Source organism: Accipiter gentilis, chromosome 4 (assembly GCF_929443795.1).
Source record: "Accipiter gentilis chromosome 4, bAccGen1.1, whole genome shotgun sequence".
Taxonomy (NCBI): Eukaryota; Metazoa; Chordata; class Aves; order Accipitriformes; family Accipitridae; genus Astur; species Astur gentilis.
This window is the reverse complement of record NC_064883.1, coordinates 19689190-19716355: the sequence shown is the minus strand read 5'-3', so window position 1 is coordinate 19716355 and position 27166 is coordinate 19689190. Positions and strand designations below refer to the sequence as shown.

At 39.0% G+C, this 27166-nt stretch overlaps 1 protein-coding gene across 1 annotated transcript in view; it reads left to right on the top strand.

Moving 5' to 3' along the window:
* SDHAF3 (succinate dehydrogenase complex assembly factor 3) overlaps window positions 1–23488 on the top strand; it is a 40410-nt gene extending 16922 nt beyond the window's left edge. The window contains 1 exon segment of the mRNA XM_049798920.1: window positions 20075–23488. Coding sequence (XP_049654877.1) covers window positions 20075–20278 — 204 coding nt within the window. The 3' untranslated portion in view covers window positions 20279–23488.
* The last annotated feature ends 3678 nt before the right edge of the window (window positions 23489–27166 follow it).

Genomic DNA, 27166 nt, shown 5'->3' with positions numbered 1-27166 from the left:
GACTCAAGCATTACCTGTTCGCAGGTAAACCTTTGTATTAATTCTGCTTGATAACATATTGCTAAATCCGGTCCCTTTCAGACGATGTACTCTGCCACCCAGAGTACTCACAGGCTGAGTGAAAAGGTTTTGGAAAAAACTATCCCAATACAAAACCTGCACATCACAGAGGAGATTCTAAGCCAAAAAAACAAGCAGTGTGTGAAATAAGCATTTAACTCGGGAATACACCTCTTGCAGAGCACGGTGGGATCTGTTAGGTTGACTGTTTGGCCCCAGCACTGCCAGGCTGAAGCTGTGTCTGTACTGCTGAATTGATGTGCCTGGGGCTGCTTTGCAGCTGGCAGTGGAACAGCCCATGTCCCTGCTGTTAAACTCTTATCCTGCAGAGCAGGGTGGCCACATCCAAACTGCCTGCTGGGAGCAGTCCCCAGTCTGTGCCAGCTCTCCGGCTGGGTCTGGGAGTTGTTTAGGAGAAAGCTAGTTATCCTTAATCAGAACCTGTGCCAGGGCCTGTGGCGCCAAGCTCCCAGGGTGGGTGGTTGAGGTCTGGTACCTTCTCAAAGTGTTCCCTGGCAGTGTTTTAAGTCATTACTGCAGGCAGAGCTCTGACTTCTCTGCTGTCAAGTGCAAGTGCTGCTTTTTTTCTGGATTCTTTCTCTCTTGCGTTATCAGATTCTCATCAACTGTTAGATTTATCTAACTTTCTCCAAATCAAGAGTCGTCATCTCTGGAACAGTGTGCAGAACTGAGCTGTTCTAAGAAACAAGTTCTGAACTCTCTAGTGCTATTCTGTTGCTGGTCTGGTAAAATAAGGGGAGACTCTCTAGGCCTTTATGACATTGCATGTCAAAGGTGGGCGCTATGCCTGTACAGCAGCAATTGTGAATGTTCTGCTCTGAATATGTGGAAAATATATTATTGGAAAGAAAAGAAAGCAAACCCCCCCCCCCCCCCCCCCCCCCCGCCCTTGCTGTCTTTCTAGGCAGGAGGGATTGCCAGACATGTGTCTTGTTACTCTGCATCCTAGATCTGAAAAATGTTATTTGAAAACTACTATTTCTTTAAGATCTCATTTCTGCTTCAGTTCAGTGAGAGTATTCACTAGTATTAACACTTTCAGTGAGTGTCAGCTGTCATTCATACTTGCTCTTTGCATTGATAAGGCAAGTAAGCACCCTTTTTCATCATTCCATGTTGCGTCCTAAAATTGGAGCAACTCAGGTTCATGGATTTCCTTTGTCAGAATTAAGGTGAAATGACTCCAGGGGAGTTCAAACAACAATCAACATTTATTCGACCTAGCTAACCTTGCCCAAGTACAAGTGAACTTATCAATATGAACCTTGCAACATGTCGTTAAGCCGCTGTTTGAGAAGAGAAGGGAAGTGTAGAAAAAGAAATGGAAAAAGGAACATGAAATGTATCAGAAGGAGAGCCCTCCCGTTGAGTCACGAGGTTCAGAGCAGACCCCCTTGCTTTCTGGACTCCTTCTCAAAGAGGAGCCCAAGGGTGGCTAGATCCGCTTCTAGTCTCAGACTTGGTCAACGGTTTATGTTTAAAAGGATGAGGTGTAGGCACTGTGGAAAAGAGAGAAGGAAAAGAGGGAGAGAGAGAAAGAAAGAAAGAGAGAAGAAAAGGGTTTCACCAGTCCTGGGTCCAGCGTTGGTCCAGCCAGTGTGGAGATCCAGGTCCAGAGGGCACATGCTGAGAACTCGTTCTCAATTCTTTTATAGTGTGTTGGTCGATGGTCTTGACATGCGCAGTTCCCATTCCTGGAGTTCTCTGGAATTGGTTGGTGAGCTTTGCAGCGGGGGGGCGTTCATTGTGGAGTTGCCTCTCTTTTAAGTGGTCATGCCAGCAGAAAGATAGAAGTACAGTCCCATCCTCCATGGGGCCTCCTCCTCCAGGGGCATACACTGTGCTCCTTCTCCTGGTCACTTAAGGAATTGCGGCTTTGGAGAAGTGCAGTCCCACCCTCCGTGGGGCCCTCTCCTCCAGCCACCTTGTCCTGTTCACAAAACTCCAGCGTTTCTACAGAGGCCGTTTTCTCCACCAAAGTTCTTTAACGAATGTTTGAGACATTGACTATAATTTGTCAGACTGTCACATTCCGTTTTACTGACCACCTTCTGAAATGTCATGGGCCAAGTTTAAACTCTCATCGGCCACAGAAGATGAGGCTATGACATTGTGAAGTTCATTGTGTGCAGTGCCTGTAAAAGAGTGTTGTATGGGTGAAGAGCAGCCCGAAGAATCCCAGTTAAACTTGTTTGGCTAATGATGGGTGTAGAGGACTCCCAAGTTCCCTGGAGAAACTAGAGCTACTGTCATCTTAGCCAATATGTCAAGGACAAGTAGACAGAAAATACACTTTGTTTCTCTTTGGGTAATGCCAGTTTGTGGATTAGGGCATTTCTAATTTATGCTTTGTTGCTGAGCCTATTTGGTGAACTGATATCTTTAAGATGTATTGCATGTAAATTTTGATCAGATACTTTTTGGGTGCTATTGCATAATGTGTATTGTGTTTCAAGTGGAAAGGAGGTTTTGTTCTTTTCACTTGTATATTGTACAAATAAAGCTTTGATGACTGATTTGGTGAGGAAAATAATAAATGCAGTCTGTATTTCTTTTCTGAGAAATAGCTGACAATGAAGTTTTGTGTTTGTTATGAAAGAATAGGATGGAAACTAGCTTATGCATGCATTCAGTAAAAGCTTGTGTCCTGATACAGTTTGAATAAATCAGCTGATTATTGAACAATGATAATATTCTATTACTGATCTCTTAAGTATGTGAACTTGTCTGTCTTAGTGAAATTTGTAGTTGGTTCAGTTGTTTTTATACATTTGCCTTGGGGGGACAAAAGAGCTGTTTGTTATATAGTACAAATATACTACAAATATACAAAAATATATTCAGTACTGGAACATTTTAAAAAAAATCTTAAATCTGGTAATCCTCAAAATATAATGTCAGCTCTTGTCAGTAAACTGAGATTTGTATTTTAAATATTTTTTTACTTGGGGATAGTCATTAAAATATAACTTGGGCTAACCTTGGCTTTTTAATGAGCAGAGTAATAAAGCAGAGGTAGCCTGGAGGACCTCGGCTTGAGGGACCTCGGCTTGAGGGACCTCGGCTTGAGGGACCTCTGGAGTCCCCTACTCAGAGCAGGGCCATCTTAGATCAGGTTGCTTGGGGCCTCATCTGGTCACAAATCCTTGTGATTTATGCTGTTTGGTGTAAAGCATGTGAAGAAAAGATTCGACTTACAGTATAGTTTTCAGATGTTAGCTGAGAAAATTCCCAAAGCAAAACTAATTACAATGATAAAAGTCAGAAAGTTGTAATTTAAATCAACATTCACAACTAAATGGTACTGAAGTACAAGTGCTGAGTACTCTGAAAGTACGTGATCTTTGACACACATTGGTATCCTTTGCCATATATCTAATCGCTTGTTTTCAATCCAAGAGTAATATGTCCTGAAGAATTGAAAATCATGCTGTGTTGGGTTTTGCCTAATAATTTGTTTAGTTTATACATAACTGTAACTGTGTAGGTGTGATGTGGGCTGTGTGTTTACATTTCAACAATATGTTTAGTGTGCTTTAGTTTAGTTTATCTGATATTACATTGAGATGCAAGTCAGCCATATAAATTACATATGTGGCTGAAATGAGGGTTAATGTGCTAGACAATATGAAGTATAACTGTGATGGAAAGACTTTTATGGCAATTAGCAAGGGATTGGAAACCAGTATTATACTGGTGTGAATGGTGTCTACATCATTATTAATTTTTATGGTTTTTTTTAATAGCTTGTGCACTTATTTGCACAAATACATACTTTTAATGCACAGTAACAAGTAAAGGTAGGAATAAATTAAGCGTATGAGCTTGTGCAGCTTTTTCTCTTGAAAATCAGTTCCATGGTATCCAAAAGACTTAGTTCCTGTCTTTCATGGCATTACAACTTTAGGATGCATTAGCTGAATTGGTATCTAACAGTGCTTCACTTGAATTTATTTAGTAGTCTAGCAGAAAGCATGCAACAGTGTGTAACGGATTTAATTGCAGTGTGAGTGAGCACTTTGAATTTGTTTTATTTGGCTTTGTCTTTTTTGTCACCTTCAGATGTTCAACTCTGTTGTGTGAGACGAAGTTTTCGTGACCCCTTGTACTATTTAGCATATCCCATTTGTTGATTAAGGCTTTTGGTACAGTGATGCTTCTATCACTGGCAAGTTACCAAGTTACTTGCCAAAGGTTTTCTTTTTCCCAAGTAATGGGACTTTTTTGTTTGTTTTCATTTGTGATTAGATTGCTTGTAGGCAGCGTTTTTGAGGGAAGGTAGGATCCTAAAGGTATTTCAAATAGGTATGATAATTTTGACAGCAATTGTGGCAGAACTTACCCAGGAAAATTCTCCACCCACCTGAGGAAATAAAGCATTACTAAGCTGGGTTCTAAAAAGGAAGATGTTGCGCAAAGGTGTTATTTGTAAATCACTGCTATACTGAATATAGCAAGCAGTTCAGTGAAGATGAGGAGATCTGTTGTATTTTTTGCATAAATAAATACAGTAGAATACAAATGATCCCATTGCGTCCCCCTCCCTATTGGTGTACAGTCTTCTTTTTAGTGTTTTCCTCTTAAGAAATTAAAAATTGTTAGAATGTTATGTTTTGACGTAGAGAAGATAGGTTATGTTTTGTGCTGGTTTTCTAGGGCAGCAGTCAATAGTAAAGGCTAGTCCTGCACTATAACAGCAGGTGGACTTTATGGTTGAATTTACTGTAGTGCACGTGCCTGTGGGTCAGAGATCCACAGGGAGCTGGGGTGAGCTGGGAAGTGTAATATGGTCAGGACACCAAAGCGATGCCTGGCTGTGGCCATGGCCCTGGGACCACCCCGTGCAGATGCCTTCAACGTCTAGCCCATAGGGACAGTTCAGCGAGCAGCCCACAAGTGGGTTTTGGTGTAAACAGCTGTTTATTCTAGTCTGCCCATCTTTTCTGTGACAGAAATGGGGCACGTGCGGGTAGAGGAACCCTCAAAATCTGACGCGTTCCTGGGCAGGGCCGGTGCTCAGAGCTGTGACCTGCTGCATCTGCGTGCTGTGCTCACCTGCTGCATCTCCATGATACTGGTGAGTGGGAGGCATTTCCACTACCTCACTAAACAGATTTAGTTTGACTAGTCTAAACTCTCCCTTGGACTGGTGGCTTCATAAATGCAATAGGATTGATGTTACTTGGAGGATTATTTTTACCCCCTTTGCTGCCCTCCCCCATTTAGCAAGCATGTTTTTTTTTTTTTCAGAGGCACGTGAAACATTCTGCAGGACAGCAAAGCATGTTGTTATTCATCTCCCTCTTAAGACTGAAATAAACCCCTGCTCATGAAGACCCCATAATTTACCATCAGTGTGGTTCAAGGGGGAGCATTGCTGGGTGGTAGGTGATGCAAATGTTATTCAAGATTATTCTGCTGGTGTCTTCAGGCAACTTATTTTAGAGTTTTTTCCTTTTTACTATCTTGGCCTAACTATAGTGAATCCTGTGACTAAATTAAAAAGCAGAGTAGCTTAATTGGGAGTTTACCTTAAATAGCTAGCTCTAAAAGCCATCTTGCAGAGTGGAGAGCGAGACATGAAGTCATCCTGATTTTCATGTAACTGCCTGCTTGCAGGCAGAGGTACACAAGACTTTCTTTTCCGTATTTTCTTGGCTAGCAAGCAAAATTCATTGTCGTATAAACAACTAAAAAATAATTAAAGTTTTTATTGTTCATATAGCATTGCATTGCTTTAAACAAGTCCAGAGTAATTTTAAAGCCATGCAAATGTAAGTTGAGATAATTCCTTAATGTTGAAAAGTCTTGAAACACAAATGAATCCTCTTGAATACTTTTAGTATTCTCTGACTGGCAGAAGCCTTGAGATAACCTATTTATTTGCATCATCGATGGATGGCAAGCAGAGATTTTTCTAGAACTTATGATCTAGTCAGTTTGAAAACTCATCCTGATCACATATAATAGAAAAAGGACTTGTTTCTTAATACAGTATAAACAAACAGTGCAGCAGTTTGACATTGATGCTAATGATAAAAGTATCATTGTATTAGTGTGGAGAGAGCCTCTGAGTGGATGCAGATGTACCATACCAAAATGATTAAATGGTACCACTTAACTCAGAGCAGAAGTAGTTTATCTCAGGGGTTTTTGACATAGAAGCAGAGCTAATATGCTACGCTTTCCATTCTTGATAAGTTCTCTACAAGCAGGCTGCTTCTGCTCCAAATGCTTTGCCTGTAGCTGAAGACCATGGTACTTGGCTGTGAAAGCACCTGGGAGGCTGGCAGCCAGAACACAGAGCTAAGCTGGCTTGATTGCTCTTAACGTGGTGCATTTGCGTTTCTGAAAGGTTGCCCTGGTATTTTCCTGGCTCTGGTGTTTTCGCATTGTTTTTTAAGATGCTTTCCTTTAAATTATTGAGGTAAATTAACTTCTATTCCAGTTCAACATGTGTTTTTGCTTGGAATAGGACAGCCTGTGGTTGCACAGAGGAAAAAAAAGAGGTTCTAGGTGGTGAGAATTTTAGGAATAAGTAGGCAGTCTGGATTTTTGTTGCAAAAGCTTAAGTTTTTAACTGAGTGTTCATTTCAAAATGAAGTACACGCAACTCTAAGCTATTTGACTTACTTGATTTCCATCGCTTTATTACTCCCTTACTCTGTTTTCCCTGTCATTTGCTAATTCAAAGAAGACCCCTTTAATAATTGGGAAACCTCCTGTAATAGCAGAAACAAAAAAGAAGGACTAGAACAAGATTCAGGTGAGTTAATTTTGAAGTATTTGTTGTATTGAGATTACAGGAGAACGTGTTCAGGCTTGAATTTGATATATATTCAGTCTCCCCCAAAACAGTACAGAGTATTTTATGGAGTTTTTCAGAAGTGCTTTCCAGTTGGGTCTCTATACAGTACTTCATTGAATTTTGAAACTTGTTCAGCAGATCAGTGAATTTTCCTTTTTCCTTTTGTACGCAATCCCTCCAGTCTTCTGTGACTGCCCAGCTCATACTTGCTGTATTGTGACAGATGCTATAAAAATCCTCTTAAATGTCAGAACCATTGGATAAAGCGATAAATAGATAGTGACTTGCAGGTGATTACAGAAGTTTGTGGGTTTTTCAGATTTGGGGTCTATGATGTAGTCAGTAGAGATACACGCTCCTTTATAGCAGCACTTGAACATACTGATGACAGGTTTGTTTTCTTCAGTTAACTTCTGTGGCTACTTCTGAAGTAGTTCAGAGACTGTGTAAAAATTTGCAAGTTAAAAACCCTTGGTAAGATACATAAATTTGTATGCTTTAGAGTTTTTTGAACTTAAGAAACTGCTAAAAAATTCAACACAATTTTAGAATTATGTTTAGAATGGGAACTTTTAATTTCTCTGACCTTTTTTGTCTGCCCTGTTGTATATGAAGACTTTCTGGCTGCATATAAGTTATATCACAATATTTTAGGAAAACAAAACAGAGTAAGAAACTTTTCTGTTGTAATTTTGAGAGCAGTAAAACTAAAGAAGAAGGGAATGTGATTTGTTCTATTGCTTGGAGGATATGGAAGACCTTTTAAACGATTTGTATTATAAACTTAATTTGTCAGAGGTACGTTTATATGTATACAAAGTGTATATCTGGTCTAAAACTTGAACATGATTTAGCATCTTTTGCTGCAGCAACAAGAACTTTAAAAATTTGCACTGGGTCTAGCACAGAGACTAATGAGTTAATCTTCTTTGCCTTTTATTAAGTACTATGAGGTACATGTTTATTGCTGTAATAAGCCTTCTTTCCACAGAGTTAGTTGACAAATATAAACCAGTATGTTGTTAGTTGCCTTAAGGAAAAGGATGTCAGTTACATCAGTATGCATTTATTTTCATAGAGATGCCCTATTGCTGCTATTTAAATCCAAGAAGGACTGAACTGTAACCAAATGATTGTGGTCAAATACACTGACTTATTTCTATAGAGTAGGACTCTCAAAACTACTGGACTAAATATCATACTTAGCTAAGTAACGCCCTTATAACAATTCACCTGTATTTCCTAGTGGCAGTATTTTTAAATTTTTGAAATAATAGGAATCCACCTGTATGTCGGCTTTCTTTTATTGATGGCCAGTCCCCTGTGTAGTGCTCTATGAAGAGCACACCTCAAAATGCTTGTGTCTTGTTGAAGAAGCAGGTAGATAAACTTTAATGACTCCTTGCTTGTCTGTTTTAAATGTCTCCACAAGCACCCAAGTAGGGCTTGTGTCTCTCCCCTGTTACTAGAAGGACTTTGGTAAGACTGGCCAAGAAAATCAGCCTTTCACTCAGTATTTTCTGTTGCCAAATTAGCTCTGCTAAATTAGTATCCCATGTATTATATTGAAACAGTGAATGTAGAATATGTTCCCTTAAAACTGGGGAAATTTCTGTCTGTTTGTCCTAAGAGATGAATCTGACTTTTAAACTAATGACCTTCTGGTCTATTTATTAAATATTGCCCATGACTTTTTACTTAATTCATTCAAGCACATTATTCTTCTGCAGGTCCATTAAAGTAAAAAATTCAGTGCAACTTCAGCAGAAAGGTTATTTGTGGTGTCAGGGAAATCAATGCAAGATGCCTATTAGTGGATTAAATTTTTGTTTATACTTGAGTTTTTTTTTTCATTACTGTATTAGTTTAAGGTTTTGGCTCTAATGAGCATATAGGAATGTGAATAATGGAAAAATAAGAATACTGAGTCTCTTGGATATATATGTACACTTGAAATGCTTCATTGGGTATAAATTGAGTAGAAGAACATGTGTGGAAAGTCTTTCAAGTGTCATCATCTGGGATAGTAATCTTTTGCATGTTCTTAGTATCTAGCAGTCTGGAAACTAATGTGGTTGTCTTGGAAACAGGCTTTATTTTCCTTTTGCGAATATCTAGATGCAAAATCATTATCTTCCTTGAAAATCTGGAAGTAATACTTCTGAAAGAAGTAACTGCAAATTTAAGATGCTTGTCCTCTATTTAAAGAATCGATACAGGAGTCTGTAAGTGATGTTTGCATTGTGCGCTTTAATTATAATTGTGTGGTTATGTTGTTAAAACAGTCTTTAGGGTTTTTTTAGGTAAAATGCCTGTGTTGATATTTATCTGGGAATTACCTGCAGTGAAGCACTTTGCCAAGATTTCCTAGCTTAATATTTAAATAGAAATATTACAGTATAACTGATGCATTGAAGAAGTTCCTATAAATGAAGTGATAGTATCGCTCACAGTCTTTTCCCTTGCTTTGCTTTAAATTAACAGCATGTGATAAAACCTTGAATATTCTGTGAGATTGTAGCATAATATTCACCAGGCAAAACATCAGTAGTAGACAAAAGTGCATGGGACAGCTTTTTTATCAGCCAAAGAGCTTCCATGCACAGCATAAAATGTCAAAGCAAAATAGAAACTGATTCAAGAAATAAGTCTTTCAAATTACTGAGGATTTATTAGGATTTGTATGAAAATATGAAACAATGTTCTTGAAAGAAGTTTAACTTTTCTGGTGTGTAGCTTATTTGTCCTGTCACAGCCGTCTTAGAGATTCGTATTACTAACAGTGTAATTTCATCATAACTTCATAATAATTTTTACAGATGAACGTCCAAGTTTTGTTCTTAAATTGTTAACTAGATTAAGTTCTAATGGGGTTTTTAATATATTTCTCTTCCAAGTATAAGTACTTCAGAGAAGAGGTGGTTTTTTTTTTTTTTTTTTTTTGTTTTTTTTTTTTTTCTCTTTCATAAAAGAAGTCTTTTTTTTTTTTTTTTTTTTGGTGGAGCTCACACTTTGAATGATACAACCTGTCCAAGGAAAGAGAACCATGACAGGATCTTGTCGAGCCATTGGAACCCATCTGCGTGACCATCTCTTTCATTCTACCTCCCATCAATTCCTCCTGCCCTGTTTCTTGTGCTGCATCTACATTTCAGATTGATCTCTCTTTTCAGAACATAATTGGTAATTTTATTTTTTTCTTAAATGTTGCTTTTCCTTCAAGTATGTTCTGATTTTTTTTTCCCCCTTTCTTCTTCCCTAGAACAAGCTCAAGCTTTCTATTTAAGGCCTGAGATGAAGCTTATTAACGTAAGTGGTGAGGATCTTAAAGACTATGGTTGTTATCAGATGATGCAAAAAGCTTTTAGTGACCTAGATTTTGGCCCTGATGTACAATACTGATGTAAGTATTGTGCATCCAGAAAGAAATAATTAATCACAGCTTGTTTTTCCTCAAATGACAGTAAAGTCATTCTGATGTATTGTAATGATATTGTGCTCCATTTTGGACTTAATAGCATTTATATATGGTTACCTTGACAGTCAGGCCACAAGCTTCCCACTTTCATCTCAAATTATGATCTTACAAGTCTTACATGGAAAAAAGAACATTAAAATAGCATGTAATTTAAGCTATAAACAGGAGTTAGTCCCTGAGCTTTTTTTACATTCCTCTAAATAAATGTCATTTCTTCCAGTTTAACAATATTAGTAAACTGTGTTCAAAAACAGTAGTCCATTTTATACCTTCCTGATCAAATAATAATTCTATGTGCTGATTACCAAGTATTACATAATTATATTCCCTGGCTCCATTTTAGCCGAACAATTTTTCATTCTGTCCTCCCAAACTGCAAACAAGCAAGCAACAAAAAAACCCGCAACCCCTTATATGGTAGCAGTTCTGTATAGTTACAGTATGTGCATCATTGTGTTACTATGATCACTACCCTGAAATTTGGTCGATAGCCATGTATTCTAGCATCCTTCCTGAATCTCCTGTGAAAACATGATATTGTTAAGGTTCTTATGGCTTTTGCTTTCAGATTAACTTTTAGATAACTTTGAAGTTTTCTGGTTGTTCCCATTCTTTGTGATCCAGTAACTTTGTCCTGGAGAAATCTGTTTTACCTCTGTGCTTTGTAATTAGAAAGTGTGACATGGTCTTTCATCCCTAGAAATTAAAATATGCATAATTCAAAGTTTTCTAAGGGTAAAAAGGTACTACAGGTTTTTTTTTTTTTTTTTGCATCATGTGTTTCACTTCAGGATGTCGTTGAGTCTGACATCAGCAGTGTTAACCAAAGATAAAACAAACTCCAGGGGAGAGATTATAGATTCATTCAAGGAGAAATGGTATTTTTGTTGCCTTTTGTAATTAAAAAAACCACAGACCTAAACAACTAATGAACGCCTTCCTTCTACCACAAGAAAGGAATGAATTTGACTGAAGCCAGTCATTTACAGCCAGTGTGAGAGAGAGAGAGACACGTAGTTGCTTTTGCAGTGATGAGACCCACATCTCTGGAGGACAGCATATCCAGTCATCGCATCACGTTTAAGACCGAAGCTTCTCTCTCTGATGCTCAGCACAAAGACAACCTCCATCTCTAGCTTCAATTAGGCTTGTAACTTTTAGATCATTGCATCTAAATTACATCCCATCGCAAGTGCTAGACTATCCCCTTGGCTTGAAATGGCCTCTACAAATCTTTCCATCTAATAATGGACTGAAATACAAAACAGCTTATCCAAACTGCTCTTCACACAACTTGTTTTTAGAACTCCTCATTAATTACAATTGAGTATCTTTGTTAGAAAAGGGAGGATTTTATTTCACCTGCATTGTTTTTCTTTGGGGGTAGGAGATATATCCCATAGTGAGATGGGTTCTTCACGCTCGTGGTCTTGAAGGGTGCTTGAGGAACCAGTTTGGCCTCTGGCAAACCATGTAATTTTTGTACCATTTGTGATTAAATGAACTCTGTGTGCTGCTCTGCTCTCCCTGTCTTTCCTTCCCTTTCTGGAGCGTCACTGTAGTGGCTGCCTCAGCAGAGGGGCAGGGACAGTGGCTGTGAGTTACCAACTCTGGTTTAGCCCTGCTCTGGGATTTTTTTCCCTTGGAGGATTCCTCAACTGCCCTGCTCTAGAGGTGGTGATGCATAGGGGAAGGACAGGGATCTCGTCCTGGGAGGAATGCAGTTTGCACTGCTGCTGGACTAGAAAACAATGCTTTAAAAATTTTATTTTTGTTCTTTCACATGATCCATTCTTTTAAAAAATTTGTAGGAAAATATGCTTCCCTTTAATTTCCAAGAGTGCTTTTTTTTTTTTTCTTTAAAATAGAGTGAGTAATGTTTCAGCTTTAATAAAAGTAACTCTTTCTGATATATTTTTTGATTCTTACGTATATGTGCTTAAAGTTTCAACTTAGTGTTCTTATGACTGATCACATAAGCTACTCAGTCTGTTTTTTAAGTGTTTGTGTTTTTACACATAGTAAACCTTTGATAGTAAACCTATTTAATATGTTACATCCTAACTTCTGCTTAACTGAACCCTTCTATTATTAATGGAAAATATCAAGGATTTCTAGAACATGTTCATGCTGGGAAAATCTTCCTGGTTTTGAAACCCGAAAACTTAGTGTTACTTTGCACAACTCTGCTTCTCTTAGTAGATAATAAACATTTTGTTGATGGATTCTGTGCTGTGACATTGGTAATGAAGGAGATGCTAGAACAAGAAAACATGAAATGCTAGAACCTGAAAAATGTTGGTTTCTATCATAAATAAGCTTGTTGCTAGTTTTATATTGTATATGCCTGTTAAATTTATAGCATAATCATATTTTTATGACAATCAACTTGTTTTTAATGCTTTATTTAACTGGAGCACCATGCTGTTTTAGAGGCCTTACTGTTGCCTCAGAATGTGAACATGGTCTGCTGCACTGGAGCTGGAGCGTCCGTGGATGAAACATTTGGCCTCATACCTTTTGGATGCTGGTGTTTTCCAGGGTTACATGTAAAGCCCTATAGCATTTTCAAAAAAAGAGAATGATCTTTGAGATTTCCTTCTTGTGCTCACATTACAGTCAATAAAATTTTTTTTTTGTAAAACCACCCAGCAGTAGCCACTCACCCTACATCCTCCAGGCTTTCAGCAGGAACAGTCTTAAGCCAGTGCTGAATGTTCGTGCAAGTTCCTCTTGCTAAGAGTTGCCTCTGGTTTGCTGTTACACATGTAATGGATGCTCAGGTGATTTAAATGCCAGAAGAGAAAGTTGGTTTTTTTTACCTTCTGTCAAGATTTGCAGTAGGAGCTGGACATGTTTATTCCCCAGAGCTCCTCTGCCCTGCTGGGTACCTCAGAGTGAAATTCCCATCTTCGTTCTGTTGCCCTTTCCCCAGCAATTACTATTTTAATTTTCCATGTAAGAAACTCTGATAATGCCAGCCATATGTCATTACCTGCTATCATTCAAATACTATTTGATGAGTGTTTCCAAAAGCAGGAGGAAGGCTTACTCACCACCCTTCATGGTATATTGACTTTTTTCCTAAGTGATCATGGTGTGTCCTTTACAAAAACTGTCTGATTGAAATTGTCTGATAATACATTGTTCCTGTTGTAGTATGTGTGACTTCACATAGCTGTTTATTCAGATTAAGTAATTTATTTGACAGTAGTCATATTTTATGCAATTTTTAAAATGTTTATGGGCTATTTTAAGTGGTCTTATAGGGTGAAGTGTAGGTTCTTATGGCTTGAGGTGTACGTGAGTGTATGAAAATATCCACTGAAATTGTGTATTAAGCTGACTTTAAGTGTGGCAGAATTTTCCTGGGTTTGTTATTACATTTCTAACTATACTTACAGCGTCAGGTAAAATACGTGAAGATGCTCTGGAATTTCATGAGGTGTATCTCCCATTTAAAAATCACTTCTATAAAGATTTTGTCTTTTGCTGACACTCAATTAGTTTAACAAACAAAACAGTTTTGTAGTAAAAAATACAGTAAATCAGTTGCAGAAGTCTGTCTGAATGTGCATAAAATAATTCATTCAGCATACGTTTCTTCATGCTACTGTCCTGGCAGCATGTGTTTGATTTTGCTCCTAGTAGTAGCAGCAGAACTTGAAATGCTGCAGTTTTAAGTGAAATTCCAGGGAGTGAGGAGTGTGGCCTTTCGGACCATGCTTGTTTTTTTGATGTCACCCTGAGAAAAATAAAATTTAAATAATTTGATAGGGTTTTTCAGTGCCTGACTGTGCCCAGTTTGTTTAACATGTCTCAGAGTAGCAGTTTCTGATCTGGCCCCAGTAACGTTGTCTATGTTATGTTATGTTTATGTTATGTCATAATGATAATGTGTTATCATTAATTTGACTGCAAGCGGAGATAGTCTTTTTGGAATGGATGAATACGTCGGCTTTATACTTTAACTGCCTAAGGGAGATAAAAATTTTAAACCTTTTTTTAAGAGAAAATCTGGCAAGAAAGTGAATCATACAGGTACTGTGAACAGACATGTCTATCCTGACTTTTTCTATCTAAATTAACCTTACAGAGATTTTTTTGAGCGATTGTCTAAAATGTTGCATTGTAGATGTTGAGGAGGACGTCAAAGAAAATAGAAATGATGATTACTATTCTTCCCAGTGAAAATGGGCAAATGGGCTGTTAACCCATTTAATCTTATGATTAAATTATAAATGTCTATCAGCATTTTGTATTTGCATGGGATATAAATGTCTATCAGCATGCTCTGGGCCAGGTGGGAGTCTGTACATCTGGGAGTCAGGGAGTGGGGTTTTTGGTTGTGTGTTTTTTTGCTTTTATTTTTGTATTTAATCCTTTCTCAACTTTGCAAACAACACAGCTGACATTCTTTCTGTAATGTGTGGTATTTTAAGACCTCAAATGTCACCCATCGCCTTGCCCTTATGATGAATTTGTGCATTCTGTGAATGCTTATGAATCAGAGAGCAGAGGAAAACTGTGTATTCGCTTCAGTGAATTTAAATAAAAAACCCCTGTGGTTACTGATCACAGCAAATACTCACCTTCTGTGTTTTTGCAGAAATCACTTGGAGGTTCAAGTATTTAATCATGTCATAGGATTTGAAGAGAGCCTAATGGCTGTATTCAGCATGCATACTGTAGGTGTCAACCTGGTCTGTAGGCAGAACCAGTATCTCTGAGGAGCGCATCAGAACATTCAGGTGAGGCATCCGCCTCCCTGCATTGGCGATACAGAGAGTTTTGGGCTGCCTCTGCGGTTGTGTATACTTTTGGCAATGCAGGGACCTGTCCGGTCTGCACCTCAGACTGTTACCCTCCTTTAGGACTGGGACGGATAGTGGGAAGAGTGGGACTCTGAGGCCGTCTGTGATCCGGACGGCCAGCATGCTGGGATTGAATACCGGATAAATCAGCTGTCTTTTGATGGTAAATGGTCAGGAGAGGTTGTCTTGACTTGAACTTGATTCTGATCCTCTTTGTTTCTGGTGGCAGTCATATACATGGGGCAAAGGCTTTTATTTACCTTTCAGGTGGTGGTTTGCTTTTTGTTTTTTCCGTGTAGGTGCCCAGAACTGTACAGCTGGTGCAGGCAGAGGATCATTGCGGTAAGAGCTACTTGCAAAGAAACAGCCTAAGAAAACCAAAGGTGCAGAGGTTGTCCCTGACTGACCTGCCACACTTGACCATCTGTGCAAGGAGGAGAGCACCTGTGTGCTTCTGCCATCCTTGTGGACACAGAGCCTGGCTCTGTGAGGGTACAGGTTTACTTGTCTTCCATTTTGTGTCTCTTTGGTTCTGTGAGCAGGATGCAAACCGTAATTGAAATAAGATGCTGTCCTGGTTTTGGCTGGAATAAAGTTAATTTTCTTCCTAGTAGCTGGTATAGTGCTGTGTTTTGGATTCAGGATAAGAAGAATGTTGGTAACACACTGATGGTTTAGTTGTTGCTAAGCAGTGTTTATACAAAGTCAAGGACTTTTCAGCTTCTCATACTGAAAGAGGCTGGGGGTGCACAAGAAACTGGGAGGGGACACAGCCAGAACAGCTGACCCAAATGAGCCAAAGGGTTATTCCATACCCTATGACATCATGCCCAGTATATAAACTGGGGGGAGTTGGCCAGGGGGCACCACAGCTTGGCGATTGGCTGGGCATTGGTCAGCAGGTGGTGAACAATTGCATTGTGCATCAGTTGTTCGTTCAACTGTCTTTGTCTCAACACATGAGTTTTACTTCCCCCCCCCCTGCCCTGATTCTCTCCCCCGTCCCATTGTGGGGGGGAGTGAACAAGCGGCTGTGTGGTGCTTAATTACCGGCTGGGGTTAAACCACGACAGATGCCCTTGAAAAATCTGCCAGGGATTTGTGTCATGATTGACAAAGGAGTTTTGTTACATTTGGAAGATGTAGTTATATGTAAAATAAAATGCAAGGCAGAAGCAAAGTAATTTTCCCTTGTTTGGGAAAGCTAAGCAAGGGTTTGTTTCAGTTCTGCTGGTAGGGAAGATGACATTAGGAAGTAGTTAAATTCTGTATCTATTAAGGTCTAATGAAAACCAGAGCATATGCAAACATGCTGCTCCTCCTTACTGCCTGAGAGGGACTGGGATCATCATATTTTGTGACCAAAGTTATACTGAAAGAACAAATGTTAGCTTGTTTTTTTTTTTTTTTTGTTTTGTTTTCATTACGCTTTTAAACCTATTACTGAACTTTGGAGTTCAACATATTAAAGTTCATGTGCACTTAGCAAAATGGTGCATTTTCTGTAGAGAAGCCAAATCTTAAATTACAGAACTACGTACCAACAAATTATGTAGTACCTTTCCACAAATCACTGATCACATAATAACAGTATGAATTTCTGAGGGAACAGTAATGTGTTAAACATTTAAATATCCCAAGTTTTGTTCATTCCTCATCTGGCATCACAGGCAGAGAAGGTGTGATAAGCCATATAGTTGATCTCTCCAGTGCTTTTGTAAAGGACAAAACATATTTTCTTTGGTGCATCACTGCCTTTTGGTAAAATGAGGTGAGAAGGTTACATTTTCTGTCATGAGCCAGCCAAAACTCAGCATGTTTTAAGGGTCCAAGTTTGAATTTTTGTTCACATTACAAATCAATGTGAAACCACCACTATTGCGGCTTTCTGGCATGTACAAAACATTTGTTCAGATAGAAGTTGAGTGGGGAAAAAGAGCCAGTGGTGACACATCCAGATGGGAGCACACTGGAGTGTTGCAAAGCAGAACACCTGGCATCAAGGAATAGGGAAATACAGTCCATCACTGTGTCTGGATGGAGAGCATCTGTGAGAGTGGGCGTTGCAGCTTTGTTGAGGACCATCACTTCTGAGATCTGGATTCTTTAATGTTGATGCTTTGTGAACATGGTGCTTTGATGTTAGATTAAAAAAAAAAATAATGCAGACTTTTTACCAGTAATTAATTTCAGATTTTTGGAAAATATGATTTTCTAAAGTTTGTAAAATTGTAACCTGTCTTTAAATGGACTTCAGTTATTTCTAGGTACCATAGCCCATGCCTGCAGCAGTAGCCCCAGGCTGCTCCCAGGTTAATGGTGGGAAGGACTTTTCTCCCACTGTGGAACCTGCACTGGTAGGACATCGCATGGAGAGGTTCTCAGGGTGTGTACATTTAGTCAGGTCTCTTGATAAGATGTGGAGAGTTTCACGTTGCTTGCTTTCAGTATTGTTTCTGAATTACGTGCTCTGAATGTTGTTGTTTGGTATAATGAGAGTTTGTTTTTTGGAGTCCAGAATCAATACTGACTGGATTGTTCTGTGCAGAAATTTGAAGACAGAATGAGGTGAAATAGTTAATGTGTAAAATGTTGGTGTGTTACTTGTCTGCTGGCAGCTTCAGAGATCACATTTCTCCATCTGCCTTGATAAATTCTGTAAACCACGAAGCTGAAGACTTTTTAACCCATTATCATTTTTTACCTTGTTGTTACTGTTTGATTCTTCAGTCATTGGGGAAAACCCCCTGTATTTAGTTCTTTCTAAACCTTGGACCAACTCTACTATAAGGTAATACCACTGAGGTGTAGGATTGCTGCAGGTATTAACTGTAGTGTCACTGTTCCTGAATGCATATGTAACGTAGAAAGGGGAGAGGTGATGTAGGGGGAGCCACCTCAGTATTATGAAACTCTTGTTATGTTATTTATATATGTAATATATAACACAACATGCTACCCCTACAGATCTCTGTAGAAATGAGGAATCAGTTTAGTTCAGAGTCTGTATTAAAGATTTGCTTTTGTTTGCCCCGGTTTGTTTGATCTATTTTCTTTAAGTAGCTATGAATTAAGCTTTGCAGAAGGACTGGTAAGATCCTGCTGACTAGCGATGCTTGCCATGGTCCATAAACAATGTAGTGTATTTATGTTAGTAAATGTTGTTGTTTTGAAATTTATCACATGCTTGTGAATAATATTTTTCCTTCTCACCTACTTCTCTGGAATTATTAGACATACAGCTGAACTAGTGGCTTTAGTAATTTTGCTGGTAATTGGATTAACAATTCAGTATGCAATAATAAGGCTTCTTGTAGCTCAAAATTGGAAATTAAAATAATGGTTCTATTTCATTGCTATAATCCTGTGCTTTTGAATACTCCCAATATTTGACCCTTTATTAAAAAAAAAAAAAAGTCATTTCCATGTAACACAGTTACCATTCTTATTTACTCAGAATATAGTTTTTTTTAGCTCAGTTTCTTATACTATATTCAGTTGTGCTTGAAACTTTAAGGGCACTTTAAGGGATATCTTACTAAAGTAGGAGAGAAGCCTGTATTTTTTCCAATAAAAATTAACTTTTGAAATTAATTTCTTAATTGTGGAGGGTTTTTTTAAGTTCCTCTTAAGAAAAATGAAAGCTTAGGCTCCCTTCCAACCCAGTGTTTAAATCTGTGCTTAACTTTTAAACATCCCAGTAGGTTCACTGACTTCAGTAAGTACATACGCCACGAGGCTTTTGACAAATTCACTCACTACAACTTCTTTGGAAGCTGCTGCAGCAGGACTGGTGCTGGGCAGAGGGAGCTGAGGAGCACACAGGATCCGTGCTGATGGGCTTTGAACACAGCGGTGTCAGTGGTAGCACCACTAGCCGAATTGAATTTGCAGAACCGCTGTCCTTGCAGAACCTCGAGTATTGTAATTTAGAAAAGTCGTAATGGTCAAAGATTGCTCCAAAGTAGTGAGAAAGCAATTTTCCAGCTATGCCCACATTACTGGTGTGACCTGTTGATCACTTCCGTTTCTGCCCGTGAGCAAGTCTTGCTTTCATAATGGTCCTCAGCCTGGTATTGATGTAATACATACTGACCATTTTGCCTATCCACTGACATAAATACTGTTACTTAAGTAAGCATGGTCCCAATGCTTTCTGTTACAACAGGATTTGAACAAAGTTACGTTCAAAGCAGTACAGAAAGGGGGTTATCCTTTTCTTTTTTTTTCCTTCGGGAATGAGCACACAATACAGAGGTATCTGTCCTTGAAGCCCCTTCTTATTCTCCCCTAACTTTGAATTTTGTGAACTAAGTTCTTCTAAAACTGGCAGAATGAGAGAAGTCTCACAGTTGCTGAATTCCTACCACCTTTGGAGCAAGCAGTCCAGGGCTGGGTGCAAATGACCTTAACAGTTCCCAGAAATGCGGAGAGTGGTTAGGCAGAAAGGCTTTTGGACATTTGTCTAATTAGAGATTGCTTTTTCTAATACTTTTCTTTGAGAATAATACTTTTCCAGATATATCAATTTACAAAGTGAATCCTATTGATATTCTGCTAGATAGAAAACATAAATTTTAATAGTTATAACTACATAAATATATTTCATCTGTAATTCTGTTTTGTTTTCAGTAGTAGTATATGATATGACAAATTGTCATATGATATGCATTTTAAACTATCTACATAAAATTGACTGCAGATACTAGAAATTAATAACTTTTCTTTCTTACAAAAAAAGTTTTTTTTTTTTTTTTGTCATTTGTTGTTGATTAATAGAATGTTGTAGAAGATTGAGTAAGAGTATGTTATTATGGTAAAATGGTATTAAAAAAAGTTGACCTGAATCCTGCATTTGTCATTTTTGTGACCTTTATATTCCTTCCTCACTAGAACTATGCAGCAGTGATACAGCAACAAATTATTGAGGACAAACAAAACTTGAGAGAAAAGACTTTATATGGAATCCAGCTCACAGAAGAAAAACTTAATGACTTCCGTGATGAACAGATTGGGCAACTGAAGGAACTAATGGACGAGGCTACCAAACCTAATCAAAAAGTCACCATTTCTAAAGACTCGGAACACAAAACCTAAAAGGTTTTAAAAATTGTTTTAATGCATATGGAAGCATTTTGAAACTTCCTTTTCTAGTTGGACTTGAATGTTGTTTCTGTGGAATAATGGGTGCTGCTGATGCCATAACTTGTCTGAAATGGATGTCTCCGGCTGTTTGGCTTTCTATGCAAGAATAAATGTTAAAATGGAATAATCACAACAATTTTATGTTAATTGCAATATTTTTTTTCTTCTAATGGAAGGTGGAGACTTAAAAATTCAGTAAAAGTAAATGGACATTTTTAAATTAGAAAGTGTTGGGGTTTTTTGTGTGGTTTTTTTTTTTTTTTTTTTTTTTTTATATTGGCACCCATAGGGCAAAGAATCTTTCTGTTTGTATGTCATCTTCTGCCTTAATGGAAAAGATGCAATTAGCATTTGTTTTCTGACGTGGATTCAGTAGACGAAGAACAAAGGTATGGTACTACAGTGGGTTTGTTTCGATGGAAAGAAATGAGCAGTGTTAGAGAAACATACTGCTGTTGAAATTGAAGGTTGGTTTTCTTCTTGAGCTTTATTGTGAAATGTGCTTTAAATTAAAAGATGCAGTTCATTATTAAATTGACCTTGAAGGAGCCACTGGCTTATGAAGAAAATTCTGCATTTTTTTCAAAGCTAGACTCAGATTATTGTTAGTATCTAAAATTTTTAAAGCCATTCATGAGTTGGTTGTACTGCATTTAGAATTCAAAGGCTCTTTAAGAGCTTAGTATCCCATATTATTCAGTATTTCTTATAGACCAGAATTTGTACACTCCTTAATCACAGAAATTATCCTATTGCTAATAATGTATGACAAACATTAGTAATTTATTTGTAATAGGTTAAGTCTTCCTCAGGACAGTGCGTGCCTATTGTAATACTCGTACTATTGGGACTAAAAAAAGTTCTGTTTTTTTATCTGTTAAGAAAAAACACACCCCTTTCTGTGCGGAAGACAGCTTTCATTTCATATTCCAAACCTAGTTTTGTATTATTAGTTTTGTTCTATTTCTGGACCTTTCCCTGTCTGTTACCCACAGCGTGTTCAAGACAACATAATTTCTTTCCTCTTGGGGGATAACAGCTTTGACAAGTAAGCACATTTCCATCTGTCTCAAGTTGTAACAACATGCCGTTTGCCAAAGCTACGCTCCTGGATCCTAACAGGGGGGCAGTTTGGGGAGCAGCCTGCTTCGCTCTCCCTTACCTTTCCTCCCAATTCTTTGCTAGGATTTTAGGTTGCAGGTTGCTCATTTCCATTGAAAGTTCAATTGCAAGACTCCTGTGTAAGGAACGCTTACGGTTGTTTTGCAATGTTTTCCTCTGGCCGCCCCACCCTCCGTTGCCTGTGCTGTAGGAGCATCGTTTAGCCTCAAGGGCCTAATCCAACCAGGATCGAAGGGCAGAGATGACATCCAGACTGCAGGGCTGGGGTTTGCAAGTCCTGGTTCTTGGTGCTTCAAGGGCATGGTTGGAGAGAATGGCAGCTCCCTTCTGGCCTGCTGTGTACCTAGGTCTTGCCCCAGCATCAAAGTGGGAAGCGGATGGGGTGTGCATGCGGGAACCTTGAAAGTTGTTTCTGGTACTACCGTTCACACATGCCTAAAGCTTTTTTCTTTTTAAACTTCAAACGTGTAAAAATCTAATCCAACTCCAGAGTTTAGAGCGTAAGGATGTATTCTGTTGCACTTCCGTCAGATGTACAGTAACCAGTAATTTGCATCACTAGATCTACTCAGTTTTAATACCAAAAAGCAATGTTTGGGTGTTGACAACAGAGTTTGTTTCCACTCCTTGACTGCTGGTACATGTGTGCCTACTTTCCAGTCAATATTCAAGCTGCTTCAAATCTATTTCAAGTACTGCAATTTAGAGCACAGTTATTTTTATCAACACATTCAATGAAACTTGTTAGTTCAATGAAACTAGTTAGAATACTTGTTTTGCATCAATCTACTCATGTATGTACCTAGATGATGCACATTTCTAGAGGCTAAATTAATTTATAATGAAAAAGTGCTATTTGGTGTGAAAAATTTAAGCTTATAATGAGACCTAAGGTGAGCTGGAGGTGAAGGTAAACATCGTTACATCCACAGTCCCTTTTCTAGTAAATCCAACAACTTTTTTCTTTCATTCCCAACAGTAGCTTGTATTTTGTACAATGTTTGTATTCTTGCTTAGAACAACTCTTACAAAAGCCAAAATTCCAAAATAGGAATGGAACATCTTTAAAAATTGTTGGCTTTAAGACAGCCAGTGCTAGTAGTAAGGCATGCTGTGACCTGAGCAGTGCTTAGGCAAGTGGTGGGCATGGGTGGCCCCACAGCTTTGCAGCACCAACACCACCATGCATTAGTGAAATTCTTTGATTTACAAGGGTGGTTAATGGCAGTAAAGTTGAGGAAGACAATGGACTTGTCATCCTGTCCACAGAAGGGTAGAGTGACAAAGATGCTTTTTCTTTAATTTTATTTTTTTAAGATACAGGATACTTTTTGTGGGGAATTTTACACAGGGTTTGATGGATGATGAACAGAGGAAAGTATCCATCAAAATTACTTAAAAACTACAAGCAGCGTGCTATTTCAAATGGCTAAAGAGTTGCTTAGAAAAAAGTTACTAATCACCTTATAATGAAAAATAGCTATGATCACTTTAGAAATGAGTACAAAGGTGTAAGCTGTGCTCTTTCTGTGTGTTGGTATGGGTTGCTGTTATACAACTAAACACTGAAAAGCACCTACCACCCTTAAAAGACCTCTCTCCATTCTGCTTATCCATTAAGAAAGATCCTTTGTATTTTGTTGATCTTGGATCCATTTGGCTCTTCTAGAACTAAAAGAGAGTGATAAAATTGACTGGTTAATTTGGCTAAACCTTATCTGTGATAACACTTTATGTGATCGCCTGGCTGCTGGTAGGGGTTGGAGGGAGCTGAAGTTTTAGATAGCTGGAAAAGGCATGAGCTGAAGTCTTGTCAAAAAGCAAACAATTTTCAGAAACCTGTCTCATTAGAAATTGCCAGTTTTGATATGCAAAATACAAAGTTATACATCTTAAAAAGAATAAATAAAAATATCATTCTTTCAGTGTTTTATTATTTCTTTGATGTTGGTTTACGCTTTTTTAACTGGCTGTCCAGCAAGAGCTATTAGAATGTGATGTTTCTTGCTTAAAAATAAATTAATAATTTAACATCCTGAAGGTAGGATTTATGAAGGAGTTTCATTTCTCAGCTATTTGGACTTTAATCTTTTTGAATTATTAGTGGACTTTCTATTTCTTCATCTTGGTATGTATTTATGAGAGGCTGGTTATTTACCGATGAGGCAGTGGCCAAGTTTTCACTGGCTTCTAGGTAAAAATATTGAACAATTAATGAAGGAGCAATACCATGCCTTTCCCTGCCTATTATTATCTATGTTAATTTTACTCTCTATAGCCAAACTAATAGCAGAGGAAGGGCTGAATCTCTCAGCAGACTGATTTACTCCAAGTGTAAACAGAGAGGGTACTGCTCTGCTGAATCGCTGTAAAAGGCATCTCCCATTCTAGGGCAAAAGAAGTCTCTACGTGCCATCCTGCTTAACTGTTGATTTTCAGACCTCTGGGAAAGGGTCTCAAGGTAAATTCTTCCTGCTGGAGGGTATAGATGCAGCAACACAGGTTTTGCAGGGCTTGTGTGATAACAGAACTGCCTGACCCACCTCCTAGCGATCCGTGACCCGGTGCTGGAACGGGCTTGGTGCACCTGCCAGTGTTTGGTACCCAAGAGCCTCACGGTGAGGAATGGTGGTACTGGGAATTCTTCCCCTTTGAACCGCGTTGGGAAGTTCACTGTAAAGACTGATGCAAATCAAATGGCTGGTGTTAGAAGTGACAATAATTGCATTTGTAAATGATCTGCTCTTGTGCATGGAAGTTGCGTACCTGCTGCAAAACCACTGGCTTTGGTAGGAACGTTTTCAGCAGTTTCAGTGGCCACAGCTCTGCCCTGGGAACAGACTTGACAGTGCTGAGTCCTTCCAGCTTTTCCAGTGGTTTGTGTCTACTGATTAAGGAACATGGAGATCACAGAATTTAATTTTATTTGCATGCAACCATTATATAATACAGAGTATTCTTTGTTCATAGAAATTGAGAGCTATAAATCAATGTATAAATTCAATGTATAAATGACTAAGAACTGAATGGTTTTGCCACTTCTAGCAGTGTGTGTTATGAGTAAATGTCAGGTGTTTCAACAAGCCCATTTACATGATATATGATCCTACGCAACAGATACTTTTGTCTGGGGAGTTCAGTGTTTAATCTGATCTCTAACAATTTCAAAGCATGTACTTGAGACTATGAAATAAGAATCTGTTATTTATAAAATGACCTTTAGTTACTGAGTATCTGTCAACTTGTTATAAACGCTGAGGAACATCGAGACAAGTGTGTATTACTACTGTAAAGCCCTTAATAAGCAGTTTGTTGAAATACCACCATTTGCAACACCATTTCCAGCACAGATGAGCCTTCTGTTTTATGCCAATTACACTCCTTGAGGGATGAAGTGAAATTTAAATCATCTGTTAAGTGAGCTAACGTATTTACTGTTTTTTCCCCAAAGGTTCCTGTTTCTGGTTTTGACTGGAAAAACAACTAGTACAGAATCTAAAATAGTGGTATATGTTTATCCTGAGAGACTAACAGCAAAACCAGTAAGATATGTAGAGGAAAGTAAGCTGGCAGTACTCTGTTGGGGTCATACCAAAGGCAGGGTATCACTTAGCCTTGCTGTGGTGGAATAATGTACAGAATCTACAGCATAGAAAGTCCACCAGAGCAATGGAAACTGGCCATGCTCTTCCCTTGTGGAGTAGACCCACATAAAAAATAGGATGGTGCAGTCAGGAATCAGTGAGTAACCCAAGTGGACGATGGTCCGTGGTAGATCCTTCCAACAGGCTCTGCCAACCAGGCTGGGGATTAAACTGTGTGTGGCCGAACCCAAGGCATGCTGTCTGCCAGCATCCCATCCTAGGCATGTGGCCCTGCTGGGGTTGAAGGTGGCTGTTAAAAGAGTGAGTTTTCCCTTTTTGGGTGCTGTAGAGAGGTAGTAAGGAGCTGTGGAGCAATTCAGATGATCACAGTCTACGTTTCCTACTACATCCCTCCTGCTACATCCCCTCTACTACTCGAGTACAGGTTAACAATACTGTGCCGTCTCAGTGAAGTCACCTTTGATTATGATCCAGTAAGTTAAACGAACTTTTTAAAGCTGAAAAATATATCCTGTTAATCAAAGACCCAGTTAGAACTGATTCGAGAATTTCTATTTCATTCTATTTAATTTTATAACGTGAACACATGCTACTGGGTGATGGGAAAATTGACCTGATCTAAATATCTTAAAATGACAGTTTCTTAGCCTCTTGGTCAAGATCTTGCAATCCTTTACCACTGGAAAACTTCAACTTAAGGTGGTGATGTACAGTGCTCCCAGAATGTACCCTCGGGTACAGTAAAAAGGAAAAGTAAAAAGGAAAAGTTATTTGGGGCTTTTCTTTACAAATGATGAAACTCAAATCTTCTGCTTTTTTTTCTGAATTAAATTATGCAATTCCTGTTCAGTTCAGCTATTCCAGATTAACATAGTCAATTGGAAGATCAGCTTGGAAAAGAAATTAAGTACATTTTTATGTGCATTGAGATACAATAAAGTTTGTTCACATGCATCTGTATTTCAGCCTGCTTTTGTCGTCCTTCTTGTCGTGCTGTTAATTGCTGTTTTCATATGGTGGGACTTTGCTCAGATTGTGAGAAACAGTACCTTTTAGACAAATGACCTTGGATGCCTTAATGACGTGTGACTAACACGCGTTGCTGCAGCGCGGGCAGGAGCACGGCGCATACAACTGCACATCCGCGGCCCCTGCCTGCTGCTCGCCGGCAGCCCCTGCACAGAGGAGGCTGGCAGGCAGGCAAGGAAAGAAGGTTTAGGAAAAACTGGCTTTACAAACAAATGGAAATGTCTTCCAAGCACCTCTTGGTACTTTAAGGTATTTTCCCCTAGAGAGGCCTCTGCCCAGCGCTAATCCATCATGCAGAGCGCCAAAGCCACGGCAGAGGTCTTGGTGCCAGAGATTGACTGCGACTGTGGCGTCCAGTCTTAGGCTCAAAATTTCCAATCTGTCCTGGGAAATTCAATTTACCCATCACAGGTTCCTTGAATTTTTCTCCTGAATGTTCAGCAATTTTAGCATTTCACGAACACACAACGAAGTGTGAAAACCACATAGCTGCAGGAGACAGCAGTTGGCGACGGCTTTCGCCTTCCCTGAGCTCGGGTGCGCAGCATCGCCTGTGTGCAGCGTGCACTCTGCATAGCTGTGGTGGGTTCACAGCAGTAGCCTGGGACAAGGTAGTTGCTTTGATTTTGGTGTAGATACAGCAATGGGGCCCCATATTCTTGGGGGAGTTAGTACAGTGTTGCCTTCCTGATCCCACTGTGGTGGGACGGTCAGTCTGAGGAAGAATGGCACTGTATTATGTTTTCTCTTCTCCATCATTTTCTTTGCCCTAGGTGACTTGTGCCACAGGAGCGTGCCTTACTGCATGCAAGTCCTACAAAGGTGAAAATGCTACTTCCCACCTGCCCTTCCCAAGCCCCTGTCTCACATCCTGGAGCTCAGGAAAGCTGCTCGGGTCTCACTTGGCCCGTGCTACTCATCCCAGTAGCCTGCTTTTAAAATTCTGCAGCGAGCAAGTAATTTAGGAAACGTTTTAACCTCTTGCCGGGCCTCAGGTGAGACTACAGGGTTGCAATTGTAAAACTAAGGAAGGAAAACACTTTTCATTGTTGCTATGGAGACTGGAGTTTATGTAGTGATGACT